A 15,616-nucleotide genomic window follows, 5' to 3' on the forward strand; every position below is an offset into this window, starting at 1 on the left:
AACCCAACATGTACACAACACTGTGACAGAAGTGGCAAGAAAATTAATCAAAATTTCTATCACAATACTAATGATAATCACAAAGGGACAGCAAAAACTAGCCCATCACTCTTTCCCAGGGTGACGAGGCCGTGGATTTGGATTCAAGCCAAAGATTCGAGCCCTTCTGTTTAACACACGTAAACTTTGCGGAATCTGATACGTTCCATAAAGGCGTCAAAACGACGACACATGTCGTTTACTTTAGTAGTTATACATGCATTTATCTCTTCCATACAAGCCGGGACTTCTATAGGTTCAAAAATAACGAATGTAGGCAAGGCACGATTTTCCTTTGCTGACTTGACAAAGAATTTGGCTATATCCAAAACACCTTCATCATCTTTCAGAGACTTGCGAAAGGGGTCCGGTAGACCAGATTTTAACAGCAACAGTTCTTTTGCACTTAGAATGTCATCTCTACTGAAGAATTTCAGAGCACGGCTTACAATCAGCTGGTGTTTTATGCCAGCGAGCATTGACCTCGGTATAAAATTCAATACCGCATTCCAAACGATATTATTTTTATCCATTTTCGCTGCTAATCAGGCCGCAGTAACCAGTCCGAAAATCAGTGCAGGGGCGAGCCAAGCTCGTAATCAAGCGTCAGTTAATTCAGAATAAATTATCTCACAGGGATGATTCACAATGAATGAAGGAACCTAGGAACAAGGGAAGTGTAAGGACCCACTTAGCTATTCCCCGCAGTTTACGGGTAACTAAATACCAGCGGATTGAAAAGTCGCTTGCGGGAGACTCCTTCCCCTCTTCTGCTTGTTCCCAGCACGCTTCTTAATTATATGAAATCAAAATTATCTATGGTCACTGAAATAATCCGAGTTTGAACCACTGAATTAATGCAAGTTTAACATCCAAAAAAATATATTAACTCGGAATCTAGGTCAAGTTAAGCCATAGCAAATATTATGAAATAAGAACTGAATTACCTGCAGTCACTGAGTTAATTTGAGTTCACGGTACTGAATTAATACAAGTCCATAACAGGCTTTAAAATCGAATTAAATAAAAAAAAATAAGTTTTTTTAACTGAAATCAAGGAGCGACATTAAAACTTAAAACGAACAGAAATTACCCCGTATATGAAAGGGGCTGCTCCCTCTTCAACGCCTTGCTCTTTACACTAAAGTTTGACTCTTTCTATCAACTCTACTTTTTAAAACGGTAAAAACTTTAGCGTAAAGAGCAGGGCGTTGACGAAGGAGCAACCCCTTTCATATACGGGATAATTTCTGTTCGTTTTAAGTTTTAATGTCGCTCCTTACTTTCGGTTAAAAAATTTTGTTTTTTTTTATTTAATTTCTGAAAGTTTTTAGTTAATCCATGTTTTGATTTCGGATCTCCGCAGATGAATAATTAAAGTGAAATTTGCATATTTAATTATTTGGCTAAACGGCTTTCCCATTGTTTCGATCGAAGGATTTTGCGAAAAAAGGAGGGGAAGGAGGCCCAGCTGCTCTCCAATTTTTTGGGTACTTAAAAAGGCAACTAGAACTTTTAGTTTTTACGAACGTTTTCAAGATATACGTAACTTACGAATTAGCTTACGTAACAACCTTCTATGTTCGTAGGTTTTTATTACATATATGAGAACGTTCGCCCACTCGTCAATAACTCTTTGCATTAAAGCTTAAATTTTGTCCCCTGAATCACAAAAGCCGTAGAATAAATAATTGAAATTACTAAAAATCCTTTAGCGTAAAGAGTGAGGTATTAGGAGGAGGTGAACCCCTTATATGCGTAATATTTTCTGTTCGTTTTAAGTTTTAATGCTACTCCATAATTCCAGTTGAAAAAAACTTTTTCATATTTATTTTCTCATTGTTTTTTTAAATAATGCTAGAAAATGTTGCGCCCCCTTTATGGAAATCTTCTTCCCCCATGACAAATTCGTCCATGGAAATTTCCCCCACATATCCCCCTCTTCTCAACCCCCCCCCCCCCCCTCCCAACCAAAAAATCCCCCTAAAAATGTCTCTACATTTCCCAATAACCATTAATATATGCAAACACTGGTCAAAATTTGGAACTTGCAGCCCCTCCCACGGGGACTGTGGGGGAGTAACTCTTCCCCAAAGACATAGTTATAAGGTTTTTCGACTATGCTGAATAAAATAGCCATCTCAGAATTTTGATCTGACTACTTTGGGGAAAAATGAGCGTGGGAGGGGGCCTAGGTGCCGTCCAATTTTTTTGGTCACTTAAAAAGGGCACTAGAACTTTTCATTTCCGTTCGAATGAGCCCTGTCGCAAAATTCTAGGACCACTGGGTCAATACAATTACCCCTGGGAAAAAGAAAAAAACAAACAAATAAACACGCATCCGTGATTTGTCTTCTGGCAAAAAATACAAAATTCCACATTTTTGTAGATAGGATCTTTGAACTTGTATAATAGGGTTCTCTGATACGTTGAATCTGATGGTGTGATTTTCATCGGAATTCTATGACTTTTAAGGGGTGTTTCACCCTATTTTCTAAAATAGGGCAGATTTTCTCAGGCTCGTAACTTTTGATTGGTAAGACTAAACTTGATGAAACTTATATATTTAAAATCAGCATTAAAATGCAATCCTTTTGATGTAGCTATTGGCATCAAAATTCCGTTTTTTAGAGTTTTGGTTACTATTGAGCAGGGTCACTCCTTACTACAGTTCGTTACCACGAACTGTTTGATAGATCGAAAGAGGTGTTCGCACTTGCAAGACTAAAGGAAGACTGATTTAGAAAATAAAAACTGATATCTCTAAAGACGTAGTTTTATTTTGGATATCAATCTAAGGCATTTTTATGTTGCTGTAGCCCATTTTCTAAATTCTGCAGTGTACTTCCTACGTAAAATTTTACTATAAGAGCAGTGAATTTTGTGTAGAAAGAGGAGTGTACAGAATTTCATGTTCTTCTGGTAAATTTTTATGTAGGAAGAACAAAGCAGAATTTAGGAAATAGGCTACCGCAACACAAAATACTATAGATTGCTTATAAAAATACAATCATATACGAAAAAATAGGCAACTTTATAGTTTAAAGATCTTACCGAAATGCTGCGGAGGTATTGATATCTCTAAAGACGTAGTTATTGAGTATTTCAACTAGGCTAAACCAAATGGTTATCTCCAAAATTTTGACCTGATAGTTTTGAAGAAAACGGGCGTGAAAGGGGCTTATTTACCATCCAGTTTTTGGTAACCTAAAGAGAGCACTAGAGCTTTTAATTTTCGTTTGAATGAGCCGTCTCCCGATATATTTGGCCACTAGACTAATATGATCGCCTCTGGGAAAAACTTGTAGATAGGAGCTTGAGCTCTTTACAGTAGGGTCCTCTGATTCAATAAATCTTATGATGTGGTGAATAAAAAAAAAACAAGTATTTGTAACGGTAAGTAAGGAGGGACATTAAAACTTAAAACGAACAGAAATTACTCAGTACATGAAAGGGGCTCTTCCTCCTCAATGCCTCGCTCTTTACGCTAAAGCTTGACCCTTTCTCTGAACTCTACTTTTTAATACAGTAAGAAACCTCGACAAACTGCAGTTTATCGAAATAGGATAAATAAAGCTTTAGAAATGAAACAAAATATCAAAGAGTCCTGCTTTAACTATGCTTTTTTGATTATATTATTTATAACCTTTAAGTTCATCGCCCAAACAAATTTTATAGGTCCTGGGGTTTTGTAATGGCTCATATATCCTTTGTCATACATTAATTGACAATTCTATTCAAAGAAGGTTTTTATTCAAATTAATCAATGTGTTTTTTAATGATTTAACGGGGACGTTAAATCGTTACGGTTTATTGTCCGTTTGCTTTAAAAGGCTCACTTTGAATTTACGTTTTCGTTGTTATTTTCAAGCTTAATTTTGACTTACGATTCGGCAACATTACATGTCCCTCATTCAGCATATTGAAAGAAACAGAAGAAAGTAATTTAAGAATTACACAGGAATATAAAAGTTATAATAAATGGAGGTAGTTTGAGCCAATGCAAACTGTTTTTGGTGAAATTCTAGTTTAGCAACTTTCTGTTAAAATTCTATTTAATTGACTTCTTGCTATCTCAGGAAGGATTTAGGTTAGGAAAAATGAAACTTTCAGGGATGAATTTACAGACTAAACTATGTCCTGGAAAGGTATTTTGAAGCAACTACCTCCACCCCTTCCCCCTCTAGAGGGCCTTGACCTTTAAAAATATGTGTGTTATAAAAGTGAAATCTTGTAAAATAGATCTTCTGCTTAATTGCAGTACAACAATATTGTTTTCAGCTTCATAACTTTGCTCAATTCCATTTTAGAAGGTTTTAAAGATATGCAAATAAATTTCCTAAATTTTGAAAAAAAAACATTGACGTGGCTCAAAATTCTACTCAAATATCAGGAATCACATTTTCAGAACTAAAGGTAGCAAAAAAGCAACTAGTAACTGAAAATTAAGGTATACTGCTGTTTTGTCTAAATTTCAATAGGTATAGATCTGTTATGTAGGCAATTTTCAGGGCTCTTTAGAGGGAGAAGGAGTGCCCATGGGCACTCTAAAATACCTTCCCAGGACATACTTTAGCCTGTAGACCCATCCCCAAAAGCTTCATTTTCCTAACCTAAACCCTTTCTGAGATAGCAAAAAGTCAATTAAGTAGAATTTTACCAACTTTTTCAATCTTGGAAAGGGTTTAGGTTAGAAAATGAAACTTTCAGTAGGCTAATGAATCCAGTGCCAAAAACATAGGATACTCTGGGAAGCTAATGCCAAGCTTCCCTGTTAATTTCTTTCTAATTTCTAAGTCTCAGAAATGTGCCCATTTCACTGATCTACCTTTTGAAATTTTGACTGTGTAATATTTTACCTTATTTTTCAGTTATCAGTTTCCTTTTTAACATAGGATACTCTGGGAAGCTATTGCCAAGCTTGCCTGTTAATTCCTTTTTCATTTCTAAGTCTCAGACATGTGCCCACTTCACTGTTCTACCTTTTGAAATTTTGACCATGCAATATTTTACCTTATTCTTCAGTTATCAGTTTCCTTTTTCTAGCTTTAACTCTGAAAATACAATCCCTACTGTTTGAGTAGAATTTGAAGCCATATCATTATGATATTTCTAAATTTAGGAAATGTAATTACACATGTCTCAACCTTCACAAATTAGAATAAAGCAAAGTTGTAAAACTGAAAACAGATTTGGTAATTTTTTTGCAGTTCATATAATAGACTTTCCAATAAAGTCAACATGCAGTGAAACTGGTGCAAACAGTACTACTGGCTCTCATATAAAGTGAATTTTCCACTTGATGCCTTTTTTAATGCTGTTTACAAATATAATAATTGCTTCTACTGCAAATTCAGATTTAAGCACTTTTGACCTCTTAAAAATGACCTACATACAGGGTCATTACAAATCTGTAATAGTTTAGAAACAAATTTGGGCTTTATATTTGCACATCAGGGGGATGGGGGTAAAGCATAGCATATATTAAATATGTAAACTAACCATTGCTGTATTTTTTTTTTAATGTCTTTTTGCTGTTGCACTGGTGATTTCTCTTCTCAATAAAATTTGATGTGCATAAACACATAAAAATTTGATTTGATGTCATTATCTCACTCCTTATGCTGAAGTTCAAATTTTGGTCCAATTCTTTAAGCATGGCCCCTGAATCACAAAGACTGTATAATTAGAATATATAGCTCTTTTGAAAGTAATATGATATATATATATATATATATATATATATATATATATATATATATATATATATATATATATATATATATATATATATATATATATATATATACAATAGTTTTGTAAATATATATCTAAAATTAGCAAAATAAACCAAACATAAACCCTTAATAAACATTAATTACAACACATTTATCCAGAAAGAAGTTTTTCAAAGGAAAGTAAAGAGCAATATTAAACTTAAGACAAGCATCAACATGTTCCTATCCTATAATGTTTTGTGGGAAACCATGAAAGGAAAAGATATAATTAATGAAAAAAATCAAATAGATGAGAAAAAGCAAATTTTGTCAGCCAGTATTAAAATGTGAAGACAAAAATCAAACAAATATTTCAACAAGGGTATTCTCTTCTGTCCTTTGAAAAACTTCTTTTTTGGATAATTGTGTTGTAATTAATGTTTATTGCGGGTTTATTTTTGGTTTATTTTGCCAATTTTAAATATATATTTATAAGACTGTAGTATACATATATATATATATATATATATATATATATATATATATATATATATATATATATATATATATATATATATATATATATATATATATATATATATATATATATATATATATATGGTATTCTTTCAAAAGAGCTATATATTCTAATTAAGCAGTCTTTGTGATTCAGGGGTGATGCTTAAAGAATTGGAACAAAATTTGTTCTTTAGCATAAAGAGCAAGATAATGACAAGGGGGACAACCCCTTCAGATGCGGACTTATAATTGTTCATTTTATATTTTAATGTTGCTCCTTACTTTCAGCTGAAAAAAACGTTGTGGCATTTTTATAATGTCTTAAAAATAGTCTTAAATTGTTGTAATTTTCTCCTTTTTTGTTTGTTTTTTTTTTTCGTTGAGAAAGGCTCCCAGAAGTGGGGCCGAAATATTCAGAGTATATTTATTTTTTGGTTAGCTAAAGTGTAGTTTTTATTTTATTTTGTTGTCACTGCTTTATAAGAAATTAAACCCGTTTTTCTTCAATTATTTTTTTTCTAAAAATCATTATTGAGCCTTCTTGAACAAATAGACTTTCTCTGCATTGTTATGATTTAAAAAACAGATGTTATTGACAAGCATAAACATAGAAACTACCAAAGCCATACCCAGGGTTTGGCCACCAAGTTTCAACCCCACCCCAATTTTTTTTTCAACTTGTATAAAGTAACAAAAATACATATAAACAAATTGTTCCTTTGTTTAGTACCTTTTTCACCCTCCTCTCTCCAACAAAACTTGCATATACCCTTGACCACATAAGAAACCTGAATAAATACAAACAAACCTGAAAAGCCAATAAGAAAAAAAAATAACTTAAACTAAGCAAGAACAGAAGACTTGCAGGGTTGCCATATTATAAAAACTAATTCTTGGATAACAAAATTGTTGAAGTTTGTATTTGGGCAACTGCCCTCTTGTAGCACCATAGTAATTACATATAGCTAGCATGCTTGATATTACATCAATGTGACAAGAATTAATAAAAGCCTCTTCTTTCATGAATAAATATTGAAAGTTTCCATAGATTAACATATAAAAAATTATATTGTATAAATAATTACAAGAAGAATTGCTAAGGATAACCTGCATTTATTTGTAATTTGGAGTCAGAAACTCCCAAGTCACCCCATGATTAAAGTGCTCTAGATAAGACACTTCAAAAAAATTGTTATCTGGTCTTGACCAAAGGGTTGGTTTAAATGCCCATATTCCAGTCTTAACTATACCATAAAAGGTAATAAGTGTCCTTCAATGTTGGTGATCTAATTATGGGATATAGTAGCTTAAAAAACAGTGAAAAGTTAACTTTTTAAGGTAAGCAAGGATTTACACTTTTAATAGTAATATAGGATTAAATTTGACCAAAATATAAGCTATAATGCACAAAAAACTGCATTATATAGAGGAAGGGGTAGGGGGAGCAAGAAGTCACTAAACTAGTGTTGCATATAAGTCTTGCCATTCAGATCTAGCCCTACTTGTTGTGAAGTTATTTATTTTGACCTCATCCAGTTCCCAGGCAATCAACTCTGTCAAAGAAGTCTACATTGCATTTTCTTCTCCTGAAAACACTTTGGGGTTTTCAGACTTCTCAGTAGAAAAATGGTTGATTTTAGAACTACTTAGCTTCAGTTTTAGATACCAAAAACTGAATTTATATCTGTTTTAAATAGAATAGAGTCATTATATTGTATTGTTTAATTTTTATTTTTAATAATTTCATATATAAACGAGTTTTTTAAACTAAACCAGTTTTAAAGGGACTGGACTGGTAGCCTAGATAATAGAAAAGGAGATAATAAAATAGAGATAATAGATAATAGAAAACTAAACCAGGTTTAAAGGGACTGGAAGCCTAGATAATAGAAAAGGATTCATCAAGTGATTTAGAATTGACAGAAGGGAGTGGGAAGAACTGCATTGGTACTAACAAGCCTATGGGCCTTAAGCTACTGGGGATAGGTAGTTCAAGTATCCATACTTCCCACAACCCATTTATTGAATGGGCTTACTGGTTCTTAAGTGACAGGAAGACCTCTTTGTTTCCAAGGCTTGGTTACAGATGACAACAAAGGATTTCTGATTATCTGAAGATACTTGCTGGGGAATCAAAGGGGTAAAAAGACTAATTGGTAGTTCAAATACTCTGTATATAAATTATAGAATTGGAAATGGAGAAGCTTGCCTTGAAAATCCATTTGTGCTTGCATATAATTTGTTTCTGTTTGAAGGTTCAGTAGTTTCAGAAAATTCAATTAAAGCCTTACAAGATAATACAAACAAACCAAAAGCAAGAGATAAGGTTATGTGCATGAAGTGTTGGTCAAACTTCGACTAACAGTGGAAAAGAAGGCAAGAAATTCCTAAAAACAATAGAAAAGTAATTAGAATTAAAGAAAAGGAGCCCCATGAGACCCTTTCAAAGCAAGTGTATACATGACAGTGAAAAAAGGACTATTACAATATGAGGTTGAGGAGGACAAGTAAGGTTTGGCTGTGTGCTGGGAATTTTTATCCCTATGACAGGAGTACCTTTGAACCAGGGTGGCTGGTTCAATTTGGAAGGTAAGGTTTTGTCTGATATGAAAGAAATGAGCAATGTTAAAATTTATAATGGGTCAGAAATTTTTCCAAATTTGTTCCTCTGGCTCTTTATGGTAATTTTTGATGTCATGCCATTGATCAATGCAAATGATGAAAAGGAGTCAATTATAGAAGCCAGGAATAAGAAAGCCAATCTCTAGCAAAACCAAAGGAAGTACCATATTTCATGGGATTCTAATCATATAGAACATAGTTGCAATTGATATCTTTTGATAATTGAGCTTTTCAACATCCTTGACAACATATATGTATACTTTTCTTCATCTATAAAGCATTTTGGCAGCTTTAAGGAAAAAAAAATTCAAGGCAAGGCAATCTTAATCTCCAAAACTTGTCATGGACTTAGTGAACTGCAAGGGCTGAAACCATACAATCAGTAGTTACTTCGTTGAAACAATTTTTTCAGCTATTTACAAAACAAAACAGATAAAGAACATCATTGCAAAGACAAAGGCACAAGCTAGCAACCTTCTGAAAGGGATTATACACTTCAAATTTATTGCTTGCCTCATGTTTGTGAAAAAAAATCATGTATGTACAAGATAGCATGATCAAATCATGATCAGGATAGCAACAGAAAAGTTTGAAGAAGAGTAGATCTACATCATCAACGCAATTGAAATGCTTGAAACTATGAAGAAACTTTTGGAAAAAATATTGTCCAAAAATATTGGACAATAAAATGAATGATTTCATTGACAGTGCCAAAATGTTTGCCAGAATGAGAGAAGTCAGGGTTGTGACACCTCATTGTTGGTAATTTGGAACATCTCGTTTTGACAGCTGAGCTCAGAGTCAAGCTGAGATCTCAATGATCAGTTCAGTTTTATAGAATGATGGGAGATAATTTCAGAGCTAGTCATTTCGAATTTTAGTCATTTTGCTCCATACTTCAGGGTTTCAGTTGCAGATATTGAGCTAACAAATACAAAGTAGAAATATTAGGGAAAATCTTTTCAAGACAGTGGAAATCAATTCTGTGAATATTTTGGCCCTATGTCCAAGGGCCGTCTTCAGCACAATAAGAGAAAATATGTATATACAAATAAACTTACATTAAAATGTGAGAATTAAAACTAATAATGTTTTTTTTTAACTTTTTTTAAAAACAGCCCTAGCATCCTTACTTCAACGAAGTTCAACCAGGACTTTTCCATTGTCTTGAAAAGGTTTTCGCTATTGTTTCTACTTTGTATTTGTTCGTTATGGAAAGGCAACGTGGTCTTTGTCGCTATTTTAGATATTGAGTTAGTAACAATGTCTAAACCAAACCAAGAAAGAACTCCAGATTCGTTTTTTAACTAGATTTTCAAGTTCTGTTTCAGTTTTACCATAGGGCTACTTGCTTGAGAGAAGTCCTATACAAAGGAAATTGCCAGAAAAATCAGCAAAAGTAAACTAATCACATTTGCGAATTGGCTGTGATTTGCCAACTGTAACAGCACCTTTTGCAGGTGCTACTTCCGAAAGACCATTTAGCAAACTCAAGTTTGTTAAGAATTTGCTGAGAAACTCCATGTTTGTTTCCTGACTAGATTCCCTCGTGTTATTGGGGAATGAAAAGGACCTTGCCAATGCCATTGACTTAAACAAGCTTGTCTAGTGAAGGTCCACTTTGAAAAAGAGAGAAAACAAATATAGCTGTTCTTGGGTCAATAAACTGAGGTATTCATGAGGCTTCTTATTTGTCTCCATATATAAGCACAAATGATGAAGGATTAATGTTTAATAAATTGTCATGAATTGTGTAATTTGATCTAGGAGTAATTTAAATGAGGCCCCCCCCTGGGCCCGGGCCTAGGTGCTTTGAGTCATCCTGCCCTTCTAGGTTCTAAATATCAGCACTTTGATGACAACAAATGTCCTAAAATTCAGTTTCATCTATCTGCCTATTTATGTTTTTAAAATGTTATATCGAATTTTTTTAAATTATTTCTAGTAATCTTGGTTATTATGGTAGATTTTCTTTCTTCTACAAGAAATAAAACAATAGCTTAACTACAAATTGTTTTAAGTAAAGTGCAAACGACATTATGACTGTTTACATCTTAGGGACATTAGTCCTACTCATTTTCGTGATAATTTCTGTTTGTTTTAAACTTGATTTGTTTGTTTGTCTATATTTGTCCTGTTCTTTATTTAACTTTTTTTCTATTTTGCCCTTGTGTCTGAAAGTGAGCAAAAGAATTAAATCACTTAAAATCGAAGGATTTTTTCTTGGCATTTTTTTTAAATGACAATTCTTGATTCTTTCTAGGTCAGCATAGTCAGTGTCCATGGAGCAAAGCAGCTGGCTACTATTGTGGTAAGGACAATTTCTGTAAAGGTTTTATCACTTTTAATACAGCGTCTTTTTCTAAATAAATGGCCCTTATGTTTCAGGAGTCTTTCTTAAAGAATTGGGACAACAAACTTTAGCATAAAGAGCATGGTATTGAGAAAGGGGCAATGCCATTTGTATACGAAACTGTTTTTTATTGCTTTAAGTTTTAGTGCTGCTGCTTACTTTTAATTTAAAAACTTGTTTTTCTTGTTGAATTTCTTGACGTTTTTCAATTATGCTGGGAAATTTGCCACCCTCCCTCCATGAAAAGCTCCCTCCCCTGTGGGAAATTTCTCTGTGGAAAGCTCCTCCCGCGGGAAATGCCTCTGCCCCCCCCCTTTGATCAATTCAATCCTCGCTGAAAATCAACCTTGGGCGATTTCTTGTGGACGGTTCGGCTTGAAAAATTCTCCATTGCATACTTTCATTTGAAAAGACTACTACAACTCCTACAAAACGGCTAGAAAATAAGTATAAGATATTTATCTTTTTATTACCTTTTTGACGAAAATTCCAACTATTATTGTTTATTTGTTTTTTTGTCAAGTATCTTGGTTGATTTACCAGTTGTATTTTATTGATTTACCTGTTGTCAATAGTTTTGCCATTTTCCTTGATGGAATGTCAAACCAGACCCATCCCCCCCCCCCTGGAAAGAGGCCAGTCTTGGGAAGATGCAATACTCTCCTCACATCAGGTCCTCAATTCTATAGTGAAAATTAAAACTGAAAGATCTGACAATACCCAAAACAACACCATGATCACAGTTCACGAAAATAACAAAAACCAACAAAGTAGAAACTTCAGAGTTCATCACTATACAAAGAAAATCAAAAAGGAAAAAAATTTAATAGTCCTTTACTGGCTACAAACTAGAGAGATCAATACAAAGCCACCCAACCATTTCTATTTTATAGCTCAACTGAATAAACTACCAAGAAACATATCCATGGTGGAATAGCTATTAAACAGATTCCAAAATCCCAGGAGACACTATCTTACCTAAGACCATGGAACCAATAAGACTACCCCTCTTCAAAAGTCTAATATGCAAATTTAGTATCGACATAGCTAGGGACGGCTCATTAGAAGTTCTGTTCCCAGATGCTGACCATGCCAGCAGAGCTCTGCAGCTAGGAACTATTGGAAGCATCCAGGTGGCAACTGAAAAGTGGAAACCTCACCATATAGAAGAAAAAATTTAGTATACAACATACCTCCTGAATCCCCGAAGCAGAACTAAAAGATGGTTTAATGACTGCCAATGGGGAAGCCATTCCAGTTAAGGCTATCCACTGTCTAAACAAACCAGGAACCAACACCTCACAAGCAAGGAAGACTATACTTTCATATTAGATGGACACTCCCACATCACCCAACAAATATTCCTGTTTATCCAGTCAAAGGCACATCAAGCATACAAGGATAAACCAATCCAGTGTAAAAAAAAATGCCTTAGGCTAGGTCACACCTACAAGCACTGCAAAGCAACAACAAATAACTACACAGTGTGTCATTAAAAACATGAAAGCAATGATTGTAAAGCCGAGCCTAAATGCACAGATTGCAATGTGTTCCATTGTTCTGATAATAGTAGACTATGTCTTAAGTATGGAGAGCGTCTTCACATAATTAGAATGGTAAAAAGGTAAAAGGTAAAGGATACGGCATTAGACTTTACAGTCCGTACCGGCGGTACTGATCTCCGTTTCTTGGCCCTTCAGCCAGGAAGTGCAATGGGGGGTTGGGGGCCAGCCATCCTGTGCTTTCGCACACCCTTCCTGTTTACCTTCCCTGGATTTTTTTAGGTACGCATTTAGAGCTGCATAATTAGAATCAATAACAAGTTAGCCAGTATTGTATTATAATAACAAATTAGCCAGTATTAGCCATAATTAGAATCAATAACGTCAAATAACAAATTAGCCAGTTATCCCCTCAGACACAGTTCCAAACACACCTCTTTCCCCAACATGCAGCATGCTTGAGCCTCCATGGGCACCAAAAACTTTTAGCATCCCACAAAAATTTTCAATACCTTCCAGATTCTCTTTACTGTCCCCTGTACCAGTAACAGCAATAGGCATGTAAGACCCACAAGCCTACCAGGTATCAAGCAAAACCCCAAGCCATTAGCTTGACTAGCATCAGCCATAAAGCAGGCTACAGAATCAATGCCCATCAACTCAGCCAAGGTAATTACTAACCTCATAGCTTACACCATGGCAAGTACCTGCATTTCCCAAGCTAAAATATCCAAAGGACATAAAGCAGTCATCATAAGAGAACTAGCAGCAAAATACTTCTCTAAAAGCCTAGTAGAGACTGCAAAGCTAGATCTAATCGCCATCCTAAATAACCATCAAGCTTAGCACTATATGGCTAATGTTTAAGGACCAAATCCACAACCATCTTACAAAACCAGAGCAAAACAACACTAAACATCCTCCAACGAAACGCACGCTCACTATCAAAATAGACGCTTGTATACACTAAAGGAAAAGATACACATGTTATCTGCCTCCAAGAAACACACCTTTGCCAAGAAAGTACACTATGGGTAGAAGAATATGAGACCTATAGGACAGAAAGATCATCAGACTGGAAAGGAGAGGGTAAGGCTATCCTTGTAAGGAAAGATGTTAAGCACAGCCTCATAATATCAATTACCCTAACGAGGCTGATGTAGTTTGAGTAAAAACAAGTCTTAAAGTTAGAAAAACAGTAACAATATACTCCTTTTACAACCCTAATACACTAATAAACAACCCTAACTAAGAAGCTACGGCATTCCGGACAGAAATTGCACCTAAGATAATTCATCAGAAAACACTTATAGTAGGAGATTTCAATGCTTATAGCCCTACTTGGGGAGGAAAGAAAAACCAACAAGGCAGGCAATATTTTGGAAAATCTATTAAATAATTACCAGAAATGTCAATAGCTACAGCAGATGGTATGAAATCCTATTATGACTGTAAAACTAACCTTTTCTCCACCATTGACCTACAGCTAATACCAAATAAACTGTCCGGATATTCAAAAATATGTACATTTCCTCCTCTTCTTACAGACCACTATGTCATACTGGTAGAAATTGGTAAAATCATTGATGAAGAAGAAGAGCACACTCCAAAATTCAATAATAATAGGTCTTTATTATATTTAGGGCTTCTATTATATTAGGGTTATTATATTTAATAATTACCAATTCGGTAGCTCTGTTCATCACACGGAGTGTGAATCAAAAGGAAAAAGACTGAATAGTCTCGGCTGAAAAGCCCTCGTTTGCTAAAACAGAAGAAAAAGAAGACAGGACAAATTGGACTATATTTGAACATCAAAACGTAAAACGGACATAAGTTATTACGTATAAGAAAGGAGTTGTCCCTTCCACAAGACATTACTCTTTATGCCTTTGACTTTTTGTCCTAATTCTTTAAAAAAAATTCCTGAAACAAAATGACCCTTTAATAAGATCTTCTGGCAAAAAATGCGAAATTCCACATTTTTGTTGATAGGAGCTTGAAACTTCTACGAGAAGGTTCTCTGATACGCTGAATCTGATGGTGTGATTTTCATTAAGATTGTATGACTTTTAGGGGGTGTTTCCCATATTTTCTAAAATGATGCAAATTTACTCAGGCTAGTAACTTTCGATGGGTATTACTGAACTTGATGAACGCTTATATATTTTAAAATCAGCATTAAAATGCGATTCTTTTGATGTAACTATTGGTATCAAAATTCCATTTTTAAGAGTTTCAGTCACTATTGAGCCGGGTCGCTTCTTACTACAGTTCGTTACCACGAACTGTTTGAAACAAAAGGATTTGTTTTAAAATTCTATAAAAACGCTTCAGCGTAAAGAGTGAGGTCTTAAAGGAGGAGGCAACCCCTTTCAGATACATAATGATTTCCGTTCGTTTTAAGGTTTGATGTTGCTCCTCACTTTCAGTTGATTTTTTTTTTTTTTTAATTACTTACAGATAGCCTAGTATTTGTTAATGGACTCCCACAGGGAGACCTAATCGACTTTGGGATATTGCCAATCCATCTCAGAAAGAAGAGGGGCAAATGATCTTATTTTCAGAAGGCACGCCTTGATTGTCTACAGTTGACTATCTGATAGTTTCTCATGCTGGAAATTCTTCCTTGGTTTTTTATGATTGCCTTTTCTCACAATCATGCCAGAAATTCCCCCATTCCCGCGGATGGTTTCCCAGTCAAGAATTTCTCCCTCCGAAAATTCTCTACGGAAATCATTCAGATAATTGCAACTCTAGTGAAAAATTTCCTCAGAAAATCTCCACATCAAAAATTGAGTCAGAAAATATTAAGTAAGATAATTAAAAATAATTTCGTACAGGAATTCTGGCATATTTCTCCA

The 15,616-nt window shown here is 34.5% G+C and overlaps 1 protein-coding gene across 1 annotated transcript in view; it reads left to right on the forward strand.

Annotated features, from left to right (window-relative positions):
- The first annotated feature begins 3,946 nt into the window (after positions 1–3,946).
- The window catches only part of LOC136034444 (very-long-chain enoyl-CoA reductase-like), a 36,862-nt gene continuing 25,192 nt past the window's right edge, over positions 3,947–15,616 (forward strand). Inside the window, exons 1-2 of the mRNA XM_065715624.1 lie at positions 3,947–4,026; positions 11,161–11,208. Of these exons, the coding sequence (XP_065571696.1) occupies positions 4,021–4,026; positions 11,161–11,208 (54 nt within the window). The 5' untranslated portion in view covers positions 3,947–4,020. The remainder of the gene's footprint in view (positions 4,027–11,160; positions 11,209–15,616) is intronic.

The sequence above is a fragment of the Artemia franciscana genome, chromosome 13 (genome assembly GCF_032884065.1).
Source record: "Artemia franciscana chromosome 13, ASM3288406v1, whole genome shotgun sequence".
NCBI lineage: Eukaryota > Metazoa > Arthropoda > Branchiopoda > Anostraca > Artemiidae > Artemia > Artemia franciscana.